At 38.4% G+C, this 21,429-nt stretch overlaps 1 protein-coding gene across 1 annotated transcript in view; it reads left to right on the forward strand.

Annotated features, from left to right (window-relative positions):
- Positions 1-302: 302 nt before the first annotated feature.
- Positions 303-21,429, forward strand: part of RAB1A (RAB1A, member RAS oncogene family) — a 30,477-nt gene continuing 9,350 nt past the window's right edge. Inside the window, 2 exon segments of the mRNA NM_001031787.1 lie at positions 303-325; positions 16,839-16,911. Coding sequence (NP_001026957.1) covers positions 303-325; positions 16,839-16,911 — 96 coding nt within the window.

Consider the following 21,429-nt stretch of genomic DNA (forward strand, 5'->3'; position numbering starts at 1 on the left):
TTGCAACTCTCTTTCCCGGCATGCCACGCGGTGCGGCCGCCCTTTGGGCTGTGTAAAGGCCCCTCGGTCTAAGGCTTTCCTATTTCCTGGTTCGCCGGCGGCCATTTTGGGTGGAAGCGACAGCTGAGTGGTGGCTGCTGCTGATTGTGTTCTAAGGGGACGGAGTGGGGGGAAGACGTTTGCTCTCCCGGAACAGCCTATCTCATTCCTCTCCTTCGACTACCCGTGGCGCGGAGAGTCAGGGCGGCGGCTGCAGCAGCAAGGGCGGCGGTGGTGGCGGCGGCGGCAGCAGCTGCAGTGACATGTCCAGCATGAATCCCGAATAGTGAGTGCAGGAGAGCACCGGTTGGCTGTGTCCGTGGGCCAGCTCGGGAAAGCTTAGGGGGGGCGAGGAGAGTGAGGGCCTTGGCCAGGATGAGGGGAAGGTGATGGGGCAGGACAGGTTAGCGGCGGGGAGTCGGGCCCCATTGTTTGACGGAGGAGGGGCGGTCGGGGGGAGGGGTCGGGCCGGAGGGGTAAGCGGCCCTGGCCTGGACCCAGTCTGGTTGGAGGGCCTGAGTGCCAGGTCGGTGCGGAGGAACAGTCTGTTAAGGGGGTTGGGGCGTTGGGGAGTTGGTGGTGGGTTGGGAAGGGGTAGCTTCTTTTGGAAGCAGTGGTTTGTGAAGGAGGACTTGTTTTTGAGGGGAGGAGATGGGTGGGAGAACTCTCCTAGAGGGCACTGTCAGACCCTGCGCCCGCATCCTGCGGAGCTGTCAGAACCGTCGGGGTGGAAACCAGCTTTACTTGTAAATCTTGAGCTTGTTGGCTCTCACTTCTACCTTCCCCGTCAGGTTGCAGGTAATATGGATGCTTTTCAGGACTGCGTGGGATTGAGGGGAATGAGTAGATGGTGAAAATCGATATAAAATTTTTAGTTCTTTTTTAGTTATTTCTTGGAGTTCTTTACCAACTCCTCGGGTCATTGCCTTCCTAAAAACCTGGCATTTGTGAGAAATTTTTTTAGAGGACACTGAAGTCATTTTGTCTTGTATAGGTCAAGAGAAAAACAGAACAGGAGCACTAAAACCTAGGGATATCTTTGGTTGGTACCAAATTAAAGGGAATTTTAATTTTCTGCCAAGTTGAAAGGGAAACGAATGGGCCCTATGATCTGTAGGTTTTGGATTACCTACTTGAATGCTTGCAAATAGGGAATGAGGTTCCATGACATGTCATGAAAAGTTAATGCATTTCTTTTTCTTGCTTACTCAAAAAGTCGCCACAGCAGATGTGACACACCTGGCACCTTTTCTGGGAACTGGTGTGTTCACTTTCCTTGGGAAGACTTTATTGGGCTCTCATTAATGGCCCTAAAAAAAAAACCTTCTACATTTTGCATATGTACATTAATGAATAATTGGGGGAGATTTGTTATTCCTCTTCAGTGTCAGAGGGCTTTGGGGGAGGGGAGAATTATTTTAAAGCAAAACCCAGTATTTGTCCTAAATGTTGAGTTTATTTTCTTCTTCGGTCAATTACTGCTAAACTTTTCCCCTAAAAAGGTCCACCCATCAGTTTAGCTGACTGTCATGTGTGTGTCACATGGCTCTTGCAAAATGCATTCTGACTTCAAGTTTTGTAATACTGTGGTTTGATGCTGAAATATCCCTTTTTTTGTACTAAACAGAAGCCATAGTAATTTATTAAAACTTTGTATACTTTAAGACGTTGAGGATAGTGTTCTGATAGTGTCATATTTGCTCTGTCGGCACTTTCCTATTAAGGGCTCCAAGGAGAAAGTTGGTTTTGCATAGTTGGGCAGAGTTGAACTTGAGGTTCCTAACTAGTTTTCCTGGCAACAATAAAGTACATGGATTTTCCATTTTATGGAAGTTCGTCTTCTATTCAGGAAGTTTCTTGTATTTGCTACTTATGTTTAGTACTGTAAATAGGTTTTGAGGATTAACTGAACAGAACCCTGACAAATGATTTAGACTGTGAATCATTCTGTTTCCCCTTTTGTAAAATAGGACAATAGTGATTATTTCTATCAGGGTAGCTGTGAGGCTCAAGTATGTGTAAAAGAATTTGGTAAATTGTAACAGCACTCTGGGTGATATACATCATTATCATGTAAGGCATTCCCGTGGTGCCAGTATTTAGGAATGTAATCCTTATCCTCAAGGAATTTATAATGGAATATAAAAGATAGATTTTATATATGTTAAATACCAGAAGAAATGGCAAGTTCCAGATGTGTGGCATGGGTTGGAACAACAAGATTTTAAAGAATAGTGTAGGGTTATGTTTGGCTAGTAGGGTTCAGGAAGACTTTATAGAAAACAAACCAGTAAAGGAATTATTAGCAATAGATTTGGAGAAGCAGGAGGGAATAAGGAGGATTGTTCAAGGGGGAAGAAGAAAGAACGATGGTTAAATAGCAAGAATAGTTATTCTTAAGTAAATACGGTGCTAAACCATTCTTTCTTTAGAGGACTCTAGATTAATGGCCGCAACAGAATCAAACCCAGAAATTTTTATATTTTTATGGCATTGAGGATGCCAGTACGTGGGCTACTGTATTTATATTCTAGACAGTTTCTAGTAAAATCACTTAAGAGTTTGGGAAAACCTTTGAAAAAGCACTAGTGGCAGGGTGAGAGGAGGTGGTGTTTTATTATGCAAGGTCACAAGAGCAACTAGCAAGTAGATTTTTAGCAATCTGACTCAAGTGGTTTCTTCTTTTTGTCTTTAATATAATACAGAGTTTGTTACCGTCGTAAAAGTAATTAGAGAAAAATTGCAAAATAGAGAAAAAGAAATTCTTAGAGTTTAATCACCCAAATACAAGTCCATTTGCTTTTAAGCCTTGTGCTAAACTTTAAAATCATGTTTTTTTCTTAAGTTAAAACTTTTAATGGATGAGTGCCTTTCATGATTCCACAATGTTATCCTAATAGCTAATATTTATGGCTATTTATGGCATATCGGGTACAGTATAGTACATTATAATGTATGCTATAGCATGCACTTTATATATATGCAAATATGAAAGAATAGTATACCAGGTAATAATGTTTAAAGGTGCAACCTAAATATTCTTTGTTTTGGTTCATCATCTATTTATTTATCCTTTTAGAAACTTTTAAAATCTGCTTTATGAGTGCTGTTCAATTTGGTAATGAAAATGAGTTCTTGATAAAAGAAAAAGTTTAGTTTTCTTAGTATGAACAGGATTTTAGATGTATATAGGTATGAAATATATTACCTCTTGGTAGTTTTATTTCTGAATGCTTTTATGTTATGATCTTTAAGTTGTAATCTTTGGTTTAGTAGTAAGGAGAATAAGAAATACATCAATTAGTGATTAAATTTTAAGCTTTCTCTGACTACTTTCCATGTTATTTGGCTGATTTGGGAGAAATGGTGACCCTTCGTTATTTTTATAGTAGAAATTAAGGTAATGACTGACTCATTTGAACTTCAGGTACTACAAACAAAAACAGAATACAACTGGATGTGGAATCTGAAGTGGTAGGAAAAAAATAGATAAAAAGGATCAGGACTTTTTTTTTTCCCCTGGAGATTTGAAGAAAGATTTTGATTTTTCTGAGTGAGGTGGCAAAGCAGGCAGTGATTATTGTGGCACCCTGGTTAAAAAATATTTAACATGATTCTCATACCAGAGACATTTTTCCTAATCCATTAGCTTCTAGTGGATTTTTTTTTTAGTGTCAAGAAAATCATTTTGGCTGCTTCATCTGTGAGGAATGTGTTGAGAATAAAGTATGTGTATCTATCATGAATATACCAGTTAACTACAGTAAGAAGAATATATGTAGTGGTCTACTTGGATAAAATAGTTTAATGCAGAAAAATTTCATTAAAAAAATTAACCTTGGGAGTTCCCATCATGGTGCAGTGGAAACAAATCTGACTAGGAACCATGAGGTTGTGGGTTCAATCCCTGGCCTCGCTCAGTGGATTAAGGGTCCAGTGTTGCCTTGAGCTGTGGTGTAGATTGCAGATGCGGTTCCCAACTGGTGTTGCTGTGGCTGTGGTGTAGGCTAGTGGCTACAGCTCCGATTAGACCTCTATCCTGGGAACCTCCATATGCCGTGGGTGCAGCCCTCAAAAGACGAAAGACCAAAAAAATAAATAAATAAATAAATAAAATTTTAAAAGTAACCTTGTTTTTAACTCTTTTAAATATCATGGCTTAAGTTTTAGTCTCTTAAACTTTGTTTTCTGTTACAGTAGATTCAAGGAACATTTAGCTTTTTTTCCCCCCCAGCACTGCGCTTTTGATAAATCTGTCTTTTAACTTAAGGGTTTGAAAGTAAGAAGTTAATCAGTTTTGTTATCTGTCTGACAGAATGTAATTTCATTAATAAGTGTATTGTTACTGCCTTTTACACTATTTTTAGTTAGAATTTTTTTTTAAATTAGAAAAGAAGCAGAAATCTACTAAAAATAGGTTATTCTTTTTGTTGGTTGTCTTGATGGCTTGGTGGTATAGGTAGTGATTTTAAAAATTCAGAAAAGTTTGAAGAAGTATTCTCACTATTCAGAATATGATTATTTAATGTCTGTAGAGAACCAACAGATGTAATTCTTTGGGTAATATGTTACCCGTAGCTATATAGACTTTCAGCTAAATAGACTCTTAAGAGTTTTGTGTGAATGAATGATCTTGTAGGATCATTTAAAGAAGATGAAATTTTGCATTTATTTGTCCTTTTCATTGTAATTAAAGTGTAGAGTGTTGATAGTTTCTTACATATTCAAGGGTGGGTATTTGGGGTTTTTTTTTCCTTAAAGATGGAAGATCTTCAGAATCAAGTGTTCTCTTGCCAACTCTTCAGTTGACTTTTAAAGAGAGTTTAGCTTTCTGAGTAGTTTTTTTTTAATCATTTTTATTTTTTCCATTAGTTGATTTTTTTATGATTTTTATTTTCTCCATTAGTTGATAAGTAATTTTATTTCTTTGAGATTTCAGCCTTTTTTTTTTAAAGACGCAATCTTAGTGATTTTCCTATGTGCTAGTATCTTTGTTAGATTCATACCGTATCAGCAGTCCTTTGACTGTGTGTGTATATGTGTTTTCTCTCCTTGGCAACTTTTGATTGAATAATATGCAGTTATACAGTTGACTGTATAATATGCTGTTTTACTCTTTGCAGTTGTGATAGTCAAGTTTCATCTTTGATAGTACGTACATATTGTATGTATACATATAGTTGTACATACACTGCATATTGACTGTGTGCATATTTCAATATGCATACGCAGTATGCAATTGACTGTATGATATGCTGTTTTACTGTTTGCAGTTGTGATGATTGTTTCATTTTTGATAATTAAGAATAGCGTCCTTTTGGTAATGTTCTATACTCTTGTCTTTTTCCTAATGTATGAAAATGGGGTTAAGTAAAATACTTTTCAAGATTTTGAGATTTTTAAAGATTTGCTAAAAAATACTTGAGTGTTTTTAAGATGAAGAGAAACCTAAAATGGGTGTAGGATGCCAGTGCCTGAGATACTTTAGATGTGTAGCTTATCGGCTTTTTACCACTCTTTGTCTAAACTTCATTTTAGAGGTTTAGTAAGAGATTTAGGCAAAATGCCCGCCTTTTTTTTTTTTTTTTTTTTTTTTTTTTTTAATCTTACAGGGAGTGGAGAGCAGTCAGACTATTCCACTGTTTTCCTGTAGAAGGTGGGGCTGAGATTGCTTCTTTGATGTCTGGAATAGAATTTAGGGAAGAAAACCGAGCTCTTGGCTTTTCTTTGGAATCACCCTGTGTTTCAGATTATAAAAGGTTAATGGTGTCATGATATTTGGTGAAAAAACATAGTTTAGAGGCCTTAGGGAGCCAGAGAACAGGTGTTTGTTGGTTTGTTGACTAACTTAAACATGTGAAGAAAGAAGGTACAAGGATAAGTAGGAAATGAAATATTCCTTGGTCCTTTTGTGACTGATGGCATGGTTGGTCAGAACATCCTGCTTTGTTAAATCTAAGGTCGTTGATAGGTTCTAGTTAAGTTTACTCTGTTCCATATTTATAGATGCCTAATTCTGACAGATAGTGTTATCTTTGCTTACAAGGGGTTCCACTCTTTGGAAACACTATCTTTTTTTTTTTTCCTCCATTTTTGGCCTCTCCACAGCATATGGAGTTCTTGGGCAAGGGATCAGATCTGAGCCCAAGTTGCACCTTATGCTGAAACTGCAGCACTGCCAGATCCTTTAATCCACTGTACTTGGCCAGGGATCGAACCTGTGTCCTGGCACTGTAGAGACGCTGCTCATCCCGTGTGCCACAGCAGGAACTCCTGGAAGCATTATCTTTGTAATAGTAATAGCTACTATTTAATGAGTGCTTACTCTGTGTGCCTGCCATGTAGCCAGGGTCTTTATATAGGGCATTTTATGCAGTCTACACTTCAAACTAGTGAGCTTTTTTTTTTTAACAAATGAAATTGAGTTATATAGTTGAAGTTTTCCAAGAATGGTGATGGATTTAATTTGTCTGAATGTATTTTCTTTGACTAACAGTAGTAGTTAAGCGGAATTATTCTTTGACTTTTCTACTCTGCCCATAGATATTTTCCAGTAACTTGATTTAAGTTAGTTTTTAACCCATATATGGTTCTGTACTCCTAGGAGCACTTGATGAACCCTGTGGGTCTGTCCTTATGCGTATACATACTCATAACATTTCACATAAAGTGGCAAGCTGTTCACATTGCCTGAGCCTATTCATTAACCTCAAGTTAAGAATGCCCGATTAAGAAGATTGAAAACATAAAAGACAATGTTTACTACCATTCTTTTGAACTGTGGAAACCCAAGAGTGACAGAGTTTAATTTTAAATCTGGTATCCTGAACTTACTAGTTTTGAAATGTGAGATTTGTTTGGGCCTAGCTTTATTTTGATGATGACCTAGTCTGTGCTTTTCTTCTTCTTCTTTTTTTTTTTTTTTCTTTTTATGGTCACACCTGTGGCATGTGGACGTTCCCAGGCCAGGGGTTTAACTGGAGCTGCAGCTGAGGCCCATGCCACAGCCATAGCACTACTGGATCCAAGCCACATCTGTGACCTATGCTGCAGCTTATAAGCCAGGTCTTTAACCCACTAAATGAGGCCAGGGATTGAACCCACATCCTCACAGAGACAAGGTTGGGTCCTTAACCTGCTGAGCCACAACTGGAACTTTTTTTTTTTTTTTTTTTTTTTTTTTTCTTTTTAGGGCCGAACCTGCGACATATGGAGGTTCCCAGGCTAGAGGTTGAATCTGAGATGTAGTTGCCAGACTGTGCTACAGCCACAGCAACTCGGGATCCAAGGCACATCTGCAACCTACACCACAGCTCACAGCAATGGCCTTAACCCACTGAGCAAGGCCAGGGATCAAACCTACATCCTCATGGATGCTAGTCAGATTCATTAACCGCTGAGCCATGATAGGAAGTCTTTTTTTTTTTTTTGATGCTTAACTTTTGGTTTCTCATTAAGTTACTAATATATAAGGTGTTTTCAAGATTTTTGAAACAGACATTCAGTTTATAGAACGTTAGTGTTCACATTAAGAACAATAAACCATCTCTTCGGTATCTTTACTACCTTAAAATTCATATGGATGTAGTTAGGATAAACTAGCTAAATGTAACATATAGTCTTAAGCGAATTAGATGGAATAGCTAGATTTATAAAAGGACATTTGAAACAACTTTGTCAACTTACACTGTGGATAATTATTTACTGCTTAATTTGTAGGTTGATGGCTGGCATCTGTCCTCATGAAGAGCAGTTGGGTTTATCACTTATTAAAGCTAATGAATTCTGAACTCCAAAATTTACCGTGCTCTTTTGAGCTGAGCTAACTTATTCTCTACTAAGACGAATATTCTAAGTTAATTTAAGCAATGAATCACACTTTTCTTTATATTTAGTCAGGTTCTGTGTGCTCGTTCATAGATGGTTTGATTCATTCTGCTAGATTTTATATGTAAGATTTAACATATTTACTGACTTTTTAATCATCTGAGTATATAAAATATATCACTGAGGGAATGTGGTGAGAAATTAAAAAAAAAAAGCGGTTGTCAGTTCAGACCAGCGCTTTACATAAGTCGTTTTCCCTTTTGAGCCTGTTTTGGTTTTTTTTTTTTTTCATTTCATTTCTTTCTTTTTTTTTTTTTTAGGGCTGCAGCAGTGGCATATGGAAGTTCCCAGGCTAGGGGTCAAATTGGAGCTGCAGCTGCCAGCCACAGCCATAGCAACACCAGATCAGAGCCACATCTTCCTTCAGCTCATGGCAACACTGGATCCTTAACCCACTGAGCGAGGCAGGGATCAAGCCTGTATTCTTATGGATACTAGTGTTGGGTTCATAACCCTCTGAATCTCAAGAGTAAACTGAACAGTGCTGTGCAGGTGTTATTTGACATGTGTATTCCAGTAAGGGATATTAGAATATATGTAAATAGCAGGTGGTTTCAATTTTTAAAGTTTTCTTACACATTTAATCATCGCACATTGATCTCTGACCTTGTCTATTTAAAAATTTTTTTCAGTACTGATTTTTTTAAGTCTTCCAATGAATGTGTATGTGTACACACACACACACACACAGTCTGATTTCCCTGGAAAAAAACTTGGTAAAGAAAACAGTCAGGCATTTCTTTCTTCTGTCATCAGACTCTGCTAGGGGTTGAGGGGATTTTATTTTTTAATTATAAAACATGGACTCTGCTTCTAGAGTCCAAATAGTTAAGATGATTGAAGCTCTAACAAGCATTGTCAATTTAATAGTGTTAACACAAATCAAATATTGTGTATTTATTTAATTTTTATTTTTTGTCTTTTTTGTCCTTTTAGGGCTGCACCCGTGGCATATGAAGGTTCCCAGGCTGGGGTGGCATCAGAGCTGTTGCTGCTAGCCTATGCCACAGCAACACGGGATCCGAGCTGTAGCTTCGACCTACACCATAGCTCACAGCAATGTCGGATACTTAACCCACTGAGTGAGGCCACGGATCGAACCCTCAACCTCATGGTTCTCATTTGGATTGGTTTCCGCTGAGCCATGACGGGAACTCCAATATTGTGATACTTTTAAAGAATAGGATGGCATAATAGTTCAGAAGATTTGGAGGAGCCTAGGATTTCTGTTATTATTGGAAAGTTATAGTTATGTTGATTTAGCTGGAGAGGAACTGATCACTGAAGAGGACTCTCCAGAACCTTATCTTAGGATAAGGTTGTCAATTTGAATTACCACTACAGTCAGAAATTTTACCTATGTATATTACTGCCCATAATCCCATAAGAAACAGTGTCCTAATTTTACAGGAGTCAGAGGCAGAGAAAAGCCAAATGGCTTGCCCAAGGGCATTCAGATTAAGCAGTAGAATTGGAATTTTAACTCAAGGGCCTGTGACTTTATAGTTCAAGTATGCTGTTCCCAGTTTACTATGTGTGGTTAACTTGAAGGCATTTAAAATTTAAGCCAGTTAATTAGGCAACTAGCATTTTTGTGGTCAGTTATGTCTAAAATTCATGATTGGAGAGGTCTTTTTTAAAATGTTAAGAAGGGCTTGTGAGGGCTTGTATTATGAATGGGTCTTTGACTTTCTTGACATTTTGTATTGGGTTGATATTTAAAGCTTCTCTCGGCTTGAAGTTAATTATTGTATCCATTCTCAGTTCTTTCTTTTTTTTTTTTTTTTTTTGTCTTTTTGCCATTTTCTTGGGCCGCTCTCGCGGCATATGGAGGTTCCCAGACTAGGGGTCGAATCGGAGCTGTAGACACCGGCCTACACCAGAGCCACAGCAACGTGGGATCCGAGCTGCGTCTGCAACCTACACCACAGCTCATGGCAACGCCGGATCGTTAACCCACTGAGCAAGGGCAGGGATCGAACCCGCAACCTCATGGTTCCTAGTCGGATTCGTTAACCACTGCGCCACGACGGGAACTCCCATTCTCAGTTTTTTCTACCCTCATGATTATTCTTGAATATTTATACTTGGGGCCTTAGAAGTCATGGATGTGTTTCTGTGAGAAGAACTTACATAAAGCAGAGAATGCCTTTCTCTTGCTGGAGAGGCAGGCACGTTTGCTGCAGACCTTGTTATGTTTTATGTGTTGCTAGACTTTGGGAGTTGTGAGCATAGTACTAACAACTGTTAGCGGGTAATTTCTGTGCTTTTACTTTAGATCTTACTGGTAAACTCCTGTGTTACTTTGTCACCCATCATTTGTACAGAAACTTTGACTGAATAGCTTCAAAGTTTTTATCTATAGCTCTTCAAGTTTTTCATCAAGTTATCTCCTGGTTTGGAGGAAGGAAGGAAAAATAATACTTGCAAATTCCTGTCCTCCTATCATGTACTAGACACAGTGCTAAATGTTTAGAGGCAATACTTATAATCTTGACCGGAGCCGAATTGGGTGGTAGAGGGTGCTAATTGAACCTTTTTGCAGGTGAGGAAATAGAGCCTCATGGTGATAGTATCCTGCCGCAAGGTCTTGTGGCTAGTGTGTGATGGAGCCTGAATTCAAATAAAGGTCTTTACAGCTTTAAAACGCATGCAGGCCTTGAAAGGTAAGGAGGTAGTGGACACTTACATCTCCTCCTTGGTGTGTTTTCCAGGAAACATTTGCTGTTATATATGTTTTAAGACCGTTTACTCTTTTGTCCTCTTGTATGGCTTACCACTTCCTTCAGAACAACAAAACTTTTCTTCATTTTCTGAATTGCAGCTTTGGATTTTTGGAACAGTGTTCTAAACTGAGCTAAAATGGAATCTAGAAAACTAATCTATTATCTCTAAATATTTTTAAATGTAGTTTTCAGGGTCAGGTATAGGGAGAGTTTTTATTTTTATTTATTTATTTATTTAGTCTTTTTGCCTTTTCTAGGGCCGCTTTCCGTGGCATATGGAGGTTCCCAGGCTAGGGGTCTAATTGGAGCTGTAGCCGCCGGCCTACACCAGAGCCACAGCAACACGGGATCCAAGCCGCATCTGGGACCTACACCACAGCTCACGGCAACGCCGGATCCTTAACCCACTGAGCAAGGCCACGGATCAAACCTGCAACCGAACGGTTTCTAGTTAACCACTGCGCCACGACAGGAACTCAAAGGGAGAGTTTTTAAAAAGTTGCTTGGCTATTTTCTTAAATATAGGAAAGACTCTTGCCCTGTCAGATTTTCGGTAATTGTTTATTTTGACTAATAGGCTGCTTTTGTGCATAGCTGAAGGTTTATTTAGTTTTTTCTTAATTTTCTTAATTTCTTAATCATAAAAGTAATATTTGTGCTATAAAGTTTAAATGATACAAAAGCGTTGGAAGTAACTAAAAGTTCTTAGCTCTTTTCTCCTGCCTGATGGTTAACTTTGAGTTGTGTTCCATGGAGCATGCTTAAAGTGACTAAAGAAGAAAAGTTGAAGTCAAACCATAATTACTGCAACTCAAGTTTTGTTAGTCATTCCACTAGAAAGGTTATAGACTAATGTGTAGTTTAATAGTGAATTAAAGTTTATTTGGCTACTATAATGGCCATAATCATGATTTTGTTTTAAATTTGTTATGTAAGCTTAGTTTTAGGCTGTTTTTCAAGTATGGCATTTATGAAAAGGTGAACTTAGATGATTCTTATCATGCAGGTGAACTTGTTCTAGGTGAAAGAACAAATGTAGGTTCCATTGAACTTGTAAAAATAGCAGGCCTTTTCTAAGGTATACTTTTATTATAGCCGACATTGTAAGTTCATGTTTTGGGGTTAATCTTTGGTTAAAAACAACTGTCATTCTCCACTATTTTAATTTTGTATTTTCTTTCTTGGTCTATTTGCAGAGGGTACGTTGAAAGTTATGTTAATGTCTTGAACTCTCTTTTAACATATTCATTGACAGATGACCTGTGTCTGAAATCCAAATTTTATTTCATAAAAGAAGAAAAGATGCTTATTCTTATTTAATCTAAAAAGTTCATATATTTGAGGCTCTTTTGGGAATGTGCCAGTGCTATCTGCATACAGCCTCGACCTACTCTACCTACTTAGACGTCATTTGTGTAAGGACAAGTATGTCGAAAGGAATTGCAAGGGTATCCACCATTGAATAAACCAATTGATGAAAATTTTTTCCTCCCCTCAAAAATTTTTTCTAATTATAGTCTTCATGCAGACTACTTTTTAAAGGTAAAAAGAAGATACCAGGAATTCCCACCGTGGCACAAGTGAATCTGACTAGGAACCATGAGGTTGCGAGTTTGATCCCTGGCTTTGCTCAGTGGGTGGGTTAAGGATCTGGCGTTTCTGTGAGCTGTGGTGTAGGTCGCAGATGAGGCTCAGATCTGGCATTGCTGTGGCTCTCGAGTAGGCTGGTGGCTACAGCTCTGATTGGACCCCTAGCCTGGGAACCTCCATATGTCTCAGATGCAGCCTTCAAAAGACCAAAAAAAAAAAAAAAAGAAGATATCAAATGTAATCCTACAATTTAAAAGAGTCCATTTTTTTCCCCCAAAGCTTTCATGTGTATACAGATTTTTTTAGGGCCTCAACAGCAGCATTTGGAAGTTCTGGGCTACGGGTCGAATTGGAGCTGTGGCCACCAGCCTATACCACAGCCACAGCAAAGCCAGATCCTTAACCCTTTGAGAGAGGCTGGAGATCTAACCTGCCATCCTCATGGATACTAGTTGGATTCTTAACCTGCTGAGCCACCACAGGATCTCCTGTACAAATTTTTTTTTTTTTTTTTTTAACAAAAATGAGTTACACTAGACAAAATGTTCTGTAATCTTTTCACATAACAGTGTTTCATGTAATAGTCTCTTTTGAGATTATAGAATTCCCAGTAATTTTTTTTTTTTTTTTTTTGTCTTTTTGCTATTTCTTGGGCCGCTCCCGCGGCATATGGAGGTTCCCAGGCTAGGAGTCTAATCGGAGCTGTAGCCACTGGCTTACACCAGAGCCATAGCAACGAGGGATCCGAGCCGCTTCTGCAAACCTACACCACAGCTCTCGGCAACGCTGGATCGTTAACCCACTGAGCAAGGCCAGGGATCGAACCCACAACCTCATGGTTCCTAGTTGGATTCTTTAACCACTGAGCCACGACGGGAACTCCTTTTTTTGTTTTTGTTTTTGTTTTTGTTTTTTGACTGCACCTGTTGCCCGTGGAAGTTCCCAGGTCAGGGATCAATCCTGCGACACTGCAGTGACAGCGCTGAATCTTTAACTCGCCATGCCACAAGAGAGCTCCCCAGTAGTAGTTTAGATTCAGAAACAGTCAGATTCATCTTCTACTTCATATTTTATATATGCGGTTTGATAATTTCATGAAAAGAGAAACACTTTACCTACATAGAATTTTGAGCTGAAGTGGGTTTTAGTAATTTTTTAAAAATATTATTTCATGGGGGGAGTTCCCGTTGTGGCGCAGTGGTTAACGAATCCGACTAGGAACCATGAAGTTATGGGTTCAATCCCTGGCCTTACTCGGTGGGTTAAGGATCAGCGTTGTCGTGAGCTGTGGTGTAGATCACAGACACAGCTCGGATCCCACGTTGCTGTGGCTCTGGAGTAGCCTGGTGGCTATAGCTCCGATTAGATCCCTAGCCTGAGAACCTCCATATGCCACAGGAGCAGCCCCAGAAAAGGCAAAAAGACAAAAAAAAAAAAAAGAAAGAAAAGAAAATATATTATTTCATGGGGAGTTCCCTTGTGGCTCAGTGGTGACAAACCTCACAAGTGTCCATGAGGACACGGGTTTGATCCCTGGATCCAGCATTCCTTGTGTAGGCCGGCAGCTGCAGCTTTGATTCAACCCCTAGCCTGGGAACTAGGGGTTCCCTGTGAATGCAGCCCTAAAAAGACAGGAAAAAAAAAATTATTTCATGCTTTTACAACAGTGACTTTTTTAAAGGTACAGAAAATAATGCTTGCAAGCAAAAATGGCATAGGTATCAAGATAATGTTCAGATCATAAATAATGGAAATACAGAACCTACTACAGTATTGATGAAGTAGACCATGTGTTGACGTAAGGAGAAACTGATAGCAAAAATAATTTTTCCCTTGCTGTTATCTTTGCTACTCCACTATCCACTTGTTAAAAACCTGCTAGTTTATGGGAGTTACCATTGTGGCTAAGTGGGTTAAGAACCCAACTAGTATCCATGAGGATGTGGGTTCGATCCCTGGCCTCGCTCAGGTGGGTTAAGGAGTGGATGTTACCATGAGCAGTGGCATGGATCAGAGATGTGGCTTAGATCCTGTGTTGCTGCGGCAGTGGTGTAGGCCAGCAGCTGAAGCTCAGATTTGACTCCTAGCCTGGGAACTTCCAGATGCCGTAGGTGTGGCCCTAAAAAGCTAAATAAATAAATAAAGAGGTAATTGAAAAGTGTGTTTTTTTTAAGAATTGACTACTAATTTCTTTGAGACCATAATGTAAGCTGTAACACAGGACGCATTCATGTTTTTTCCAACCTTCTGGTTATTGAGAAATTGATCTTTAAGATAAGTGAATGATAGCACAGACAACATCTGTGGCCCAGTACTGTCCTTTATTTTAACTGGGTCCAATACCACTGATTCAGGGAATGTTTATTGAGTGTGTATTGGATGCCTAGCACTGTGCTCAGGGAAATTGGTAAATTCAGGGCATTTGTTGTGTCACAATTATTGTTAAAAACTAAGTAATTATAGTAGTATCAGTGGTATATAATGTTTCTTGCTAACCAAAATGTGAATTCTTCTTTTTTTTTTTTAATGGCCGTATCCAGGGCATATGGAAGTTCCTGGGCCAGATATTGAATCTGAGCTACAGCTGTGACCTATACTACTAATTTCTTTTGAGACCACTATGCCACTGCACCAGGCCATGAATTGAATCAGCACTTCCACAGCAACCAACCCAAGCCACTGCAGTAGGATTCTTAACCCACTGTGCCACGGTAGGAACTCCTGAAATGTAAATACTTAATGTACTCATTGTTAATGTTCAACATGGAGCATTCTTCAGAATTCGTTTGGTCTAATTAAGGAGCAAGCTCTCAATAGTATTAAAGTCAGTCAGCACTGTACTGACTAATACAAGTCGTTTTTTTATTAGGTATCAGTAATTTATTAAGGGTAAATTTTTATAATCGTTATCTACTCCCTTTTATTCTTTAGGATCTCAAACTGGAAAGGGTGTTAGTTATCAGGTTCATCCAGTGCTTCAGTCAACCCTTCTTAATGAATTGTTTAAAAGCATATTTCCTTCTGTGACCTTTATTTTGCTGATAACTAAGGCACTTTGGATTTTTTAAAAATTCTTAAGGAGTTGTTCTGTGGTGCAGTGGGTTAAGTATCCAGTGTTGTCACTGCAGTGTCTCAGGATACTGCTGCAGCAAGGGTTTGATCACTGGCATGGGAACTTCCACATGTCCTGGGCGTGGCCAAAAGAATTGTTTCCTTTAGGTATAATTAGGGACAGTAGGTATACCATGATAACTTGGTAAAACCAGAAAGATATCTTTGTTTTGTTTTGTTTGCTTTTTAGGGCTGCACCTGTGGTATATGGAGGTTCCCAGGCTAGGGGTAGAATCGGAGCTGCAGCTGCTGCCCTATACCACCGCCACAGCAGTGCATGATCCAAGCTGTGTCTGTGACCTACACCATGGCTCATGGCAATACCAGATCCTTAAACCACCGATCAGGGCCAGGGATCGAACCCACATCCTCATGGATACTAGTCGGGTTTGTAACCTGCTGAGCCACAAAGGGAACTCCCAGAAAGATGTATTTTAAGTAATACATATCACTCTGTAAACACATTGATTGTTAACAGTTGATTAATATTCACAGAGCTAATTAATCACTTCCAAACATCTCACTTACATGTAAATATGATAATTATAATTTATATTACATTTGCAAGGGATATTTGCGTGTCATTTTGAGTAGGTAGCATTTTTAAATCACATGAAAGAAAATTAAGATTCATATGTGTCTTCTGAAAAAAAATCTGTAAATTCTGGGTCTTTTGTCATTTTGAAATTGTTTTAAAAGAACGTACAGAACTGGTCAGGGTTGGGAAGAACCTAAGAGGAACTGACTGTCTCTTGTTCTTCAGGTCCATGAAAAACTCCCTGGGGATGGTTTTTGAGTTAGGCTTGGCAGTGGTAAATGTGCATGAAAAGAGCTCAGCTTTAACACAAGAATGAATGCTTTAAGACAAGCTTAGAATGTTGGTAAAGTTGTGCATTTACATAAACAGTCTTTGATTTTACTGCATCTCCAGTTTAAAGTATAATATAGGCTTTCAGAAGTTAAATGATGCATTTTTTTTTTTTTTTAAGGGGAGAATTCCAGTTGGATGCTAGGAAAGGATCATAAAAGCCCTTCGTTGGAGGATTGCTATGAAATAATAATTTGAGATTGGAATTTGAAGGAGAGATTTTTTTCATTGGCAAGAACAAAGGAAAGTTACTTAACTTCCTGTGTTGTTATACAGCAGAAGAGTGAGATTTTCTAGCACAATTCTCTTGAGCTCTCCAAAATGCATATCGCTTATATTTCCTTTCATTCTTTCTTTGGAAGTGGAAGTTCATTGATCCTCAGAGATCACAGGTGGCACTGCCTATCTTATTTTTACAGAATTCTCTCATGTTCAGTGATTCATCAAAAGGTCTCCTGATGTTGGTTGCAGTTTTGGCTTCTGTTAGGCCGTTCATGGGGTTTTCAGGAGCTATGGTCTTCCTCAGTGAGCTGTTATTTTTGGCTGTATTTTTGTTGAGGTAGAACTTACAATACGGTATGTTTTTTATTAATGTGATTTCCTTTTTCTTTTTGCAGTGATTATTTATTCAAGTTACTTCTGATTGGCGACTCTGGGGTTGGAAAGTCTTGCCTCCTTCTTAGGTTTGCAGTAAGTTGAAATCAAATTGCTTTTAAAGAAATTAATGCTGTGTATGTTTTCTAGGTAGATACGAGATTAAATAATTTTATTCCAAATACTAATTATTTCAGAATTTATATATTTAAGGCCTCCAAGTGTACACACATCCCCAGTGATAATCTAAAGTTAAATAGAAGTAGTGCTGTTGCTCTTAAAAGAAGTTTAAGCAAAGTGTGGTTATAAGGTCGGAATGTCTAATACTCTTATCTGTCAAACAGTGTTTCATTCCTTATGTTAATTGGCCTGTGTTGAAAGTCACTTGATGAAAAACAAATCTTCAAGTAAATCTTTAGAAGAATTAAAAAAAGCAGGGCTTGGTACAAACTTTTTGACAATGGGATAGTGTTCTTTCTATATGCTGAAATTTACAAACTAAGAAATAGAATCAACAGTCTCATTCATAGTCTTTATCAACTGCCTTCAAATTTAGCATGTTTTCCTTCTCACTATCTAGATCATTGGTTCTTAAGAGTATTGACCTATGGACATTATGAAGACCTTCCTGGGGTCCATGAGCTCAAAACTACTTTCCTAATAACACTAAACGATTAGTATTTACTAAGCAAATAGTTACTAAGTCAGAAGACATTTGCCTATTTTCACTCTGTTGACCATTACTTTAATAGTGCTAAAGCAGTGGTGGGTAAAACTGCCAGGGCTTTATTAGCACCATGTTGAAGTAGTGCTTAGTCCCAAACTGTACTTACAGTCATGGTATTTATCTCTGTTCACTCACAGGGGTGAAAGAACCAGTTTAACTTAAGAATGTCTTTGATGAAACAGCAAAAATAATTTTTTTCTTTTTTTTATTGAGGTATAGTTGATATATGGGTTTCAGGTGTACAACATGATTCACAATTTTTAAAGGTTATATTCCATTTATATTATTATTAAATATTGGCTATATTCTCTGTATGGTGCAATTTATCCTTCTAGCTTTTTATTTTATACTTAGTTTGTATTTCTTAATCCCATACCCCTATCTTGATCCTTTTCCTTTCCCTCTCTCCACTGGTAACCACTGATTTGTTCCCTATATCTTTTTTGTTATTATTCACTAGTTTTATTTTTTTAGATTCCACATATAAGTGATATCATATAGTATTTGTCTTTCTCTAATTTATTTCACTTAGCGTAATAGCTTCCAGGTCCATCCATGTTGTTGGACATGGCAAAATTTCATTCTTTTTTATGCCTGAGTAGTATTCCTCTGTGTGTGTGTGTGTGTGTGTGTGTGTGTGTGTGTGTGTGTGTGTGTGTGTGTATACATCTTCTTTATCCATTCTTCTGTTGATGGACAATTTGGTTGCTTCTAAAAGTGAATACTTTTTAAAAATCTTGATCCTTGAGTGTTTTTTTTTAAACATTCTGTGTGAGGAAACGAAGAGTACACATGAAGTAGTTTTACTGCAGACTGGAGTGTGTTGGTTGTCTTGAGGGAAAGAAAGGCACTTGTATGGTTGTTTCCATTGTGAGCTAATAAACTAGATGCTTTTTTCTTTCTTTTTTTTTTTCCCTTGGCTGTGCCTGTGGCTTTGGAAAGTTCCTGGGCCAGGAATTGAACCCAAGCCGCTATAGTGACAATACCAGATCCTTAACCAACTGCAGCACAGGAGAACTCCCAGCTGCTTTTTTCATTGAACACTTTTTTTTTAATTTGAAAGAAGAACTAACAAACTATAGTTATGTAGAGCTGAGTATTGAGTATACATTTTGTCAGATGAACAGAGACTGTCACTTCAAGGAAAATAGCTGAGAGCACTTGCTGCCTATAATAAATTTAAGCTTTTCGGGGGAAAACTAGAATTTTAGAAAACTTGAAATTCACTGCTGCAAGCTTGATGGCATCTGAAATACTTAATATGATTTTTCTGAGGAGTGGTATTAATGAATATCAATTATATATAATATGTGTGTGTATATAAAATAGTTAAAAATGAAACCATGGAAGTACCAGTAAAACCTAGGTGGCTATTTAATGTTGTATGAAAATATTTTCTAACAGAAAAATATCAGGAAAGAAAGGATTGTTAAATTTGATTGCATTAAAATTAATGTTGAGCACATAAAAATGTTAGAAAACAAATGGTACTAGCAAAAATAGATACATGAGGAAGGGATGATATTCCCAATATGTAAATCTCACTTATACAGTAATAAGAAAAGAATGTTTGTCATAGTGGAAATACGAGCAAATACATGAGCAGGCAGGCCACAAAAGAAATACAAATTGCCAATTAATATGAAAAAATGTTCAATTTTACTTGTAATTAAAAGACTTTAAAGTTAGATACTGCTTTTATTAAATTGACAAAGATTAAAATTAAGAATAGGGAGTTGCTCTTTTGGTGCAGTGGATACAAATCTGACTAGTATCCATGAGGATGTAGGTTCAATCCCTGGCCTTGCTCAGTGGGTTAAGGATTTACCACTGAGAGCTGTGAGCTGTGGTGTATGTTTCAGATGTAGCTCAGATCCTGTGTTGCTGTGGCGTAGGCTGGCAGCTTCAGCTCTGATTCAACCCCTAGCCTGGGAAATTCCTATGCTGTGGCCCTAAAAAGCAAAAAAATGAAAAACAAACAAACAAAAAGAATAAATTCATAGGTTTTTTTGTTTGTTTGTTTTTTGTTTTTTAACACTTTGGCGGCATGCAGAGGTTCCTGGGCCAGGGATTGAACCACACCATAGCAGTGACCCAAACCACTGCAGTGACAAGGCTGGATCCTTAACCTACTATTAAGATCGCCCAATAATTCCTAGTACTAAATCAGCAATTCTAGGAAGGTGGGAAGAATCTGGCATCTCTTGAGGAGGTGGTATTTGTGCTCCAAAGAAAATCCTTTCCAGGATGCCTGTTGATCTAAGTCATAGGCTTTCAGAACTACCTACACAGTAGAATCACCCAGGAAGCATTTTAAAACACTGATTCTAGGACATTCCCCTGTGGTTTAGCGGGTTAAGGATCTGGTGTCGCTACAGCTGTGGTACCGGTTGCACCTGTGGCATGGGTTTGATTCCTGGCCTGGGAACTGCCACAGGTATGGTGAAAAAAAAAAAAAAAAAAATACTGATTCTTAGACCCCCCCTCAAAATAGAGAAAGGCTACAAAAGGTATGCTGAGGAAATGCATAGTAAGCTTTGGGAGCACAGAGAAAAGAATCTCTTGACTATTACCCAAGGAGTTGGGATATGCTTGGACAATTAGTATTGCCTCAGTTCAAAATTGAAAAATGAATAAAAATTGCCTTGTGACCCAAGGGATGGGGAGTAGGGGGTATGCAGAAAGAGACACTGAGGATTGGGACAGAGGAATGGCATGTGCAGAGGCTCAGAGGCATGTAAGTGAGAGTCATTTAGGGGTTTATAAGAATTCTAACAAAGCACCTCATATGTAGAAGTGCTAGGTGAACATTTACTGCATTAATTTTGTTTTCTGCTCACTTTCTGTAGAACCTGATACTTACTAGACAATTAAAAATTTTAAATTGGAGTTCCCACTGTGGCACAATGAAATCAGCAGCATCTTGGGAGCCCTGGGGTGCAGGTTTGATTCCCCGCCTGGCACAGTGGGTTAAGGATCAGGTGTTGCTGCAGCTGCAACTTAGGTTGCAACTGTGGCTTGGATCTCATCCCTGGCCCAGGAACTCCATTTGCTGCAGGGCAGCCAGAAAAAGGAAAAAAAATTTTAAAACGAAGTAAAAACTTTTAATTTAAAAAACACCTAATAATGATGAGCATTTTGTCAAACTGCATACAATACTTCAAAAATATCTTTTTCCCAGTGAGTCTATGTGTGCATAAATGTGAATGTATGTGATAAGTCAGCCAGTTACCTCTTAATACTTGGAGTTCTCTCTCATCACATTTTTCAGTTTTCTTTAGAGATCTTTCAGTCCCATGATTCAGCTTTATCAAGACTTGCCTGAGGGAATGGGAGGGATCAGGAGCTTGGGCTTATCAGACACAACTTAGAATAGATTTACAAGGAGATCCTGCTGAGTCGCATTGAGAACTATGTCTAGATACTCATATTGCAACAGAACAAAGGGTGGGGGGAAAAATGTATACATGTAAGGATAACTTGATCCCCTTGCTGTACAGTGGGAAAAAATAAATTAAAAAAAATAAAAATAAAAAAATAAAAGACTTGCTTGAGAGTTCCCATCATAGCTCAGTGGAAATGAATCTGAATAGTATCTATGAGGATGCAGGTTTGATCCCTGGCCTTGCTCAGTGAGTTAAGGATCTGGCGTTGCTGTGGTGTGGGCTTGCAGTTACAGCTCCAATGTGACCCCTATTCTGGGAACCTCCGTATGCCACAAGTTCGGCCCTAAAAAGACAAAATAAATAAATAAATAAAAGTGGTTGATTAGAACACACATAAAAAAAAAAAAAGACTAGCCCACAACAGCTTTATTTAATCCCTTTTCCCCTTCTCTTTGTTGGAGTGCCGTAAATACGGATCCCAAGTGTGTCATTTTCCCTTTA

The sequence above is a fragment of the Sus scrofa genome, chromosome 3 (genome assembly GCF_054392235.1).
Source record: "Sus scrofa isolate SSC_HxYL_T2T_F1_AM1 chromosome 3, Sscrofa_HxYL_maternal_Yorkshire_Landrace_v2.0, whole genome shotgun sequence".
Lineage (NCBI taxonomy): Eukaryota > Metazoa > Chordata > Mammalia > Artiodactyla > Suidae > Sus > Sus scrofa.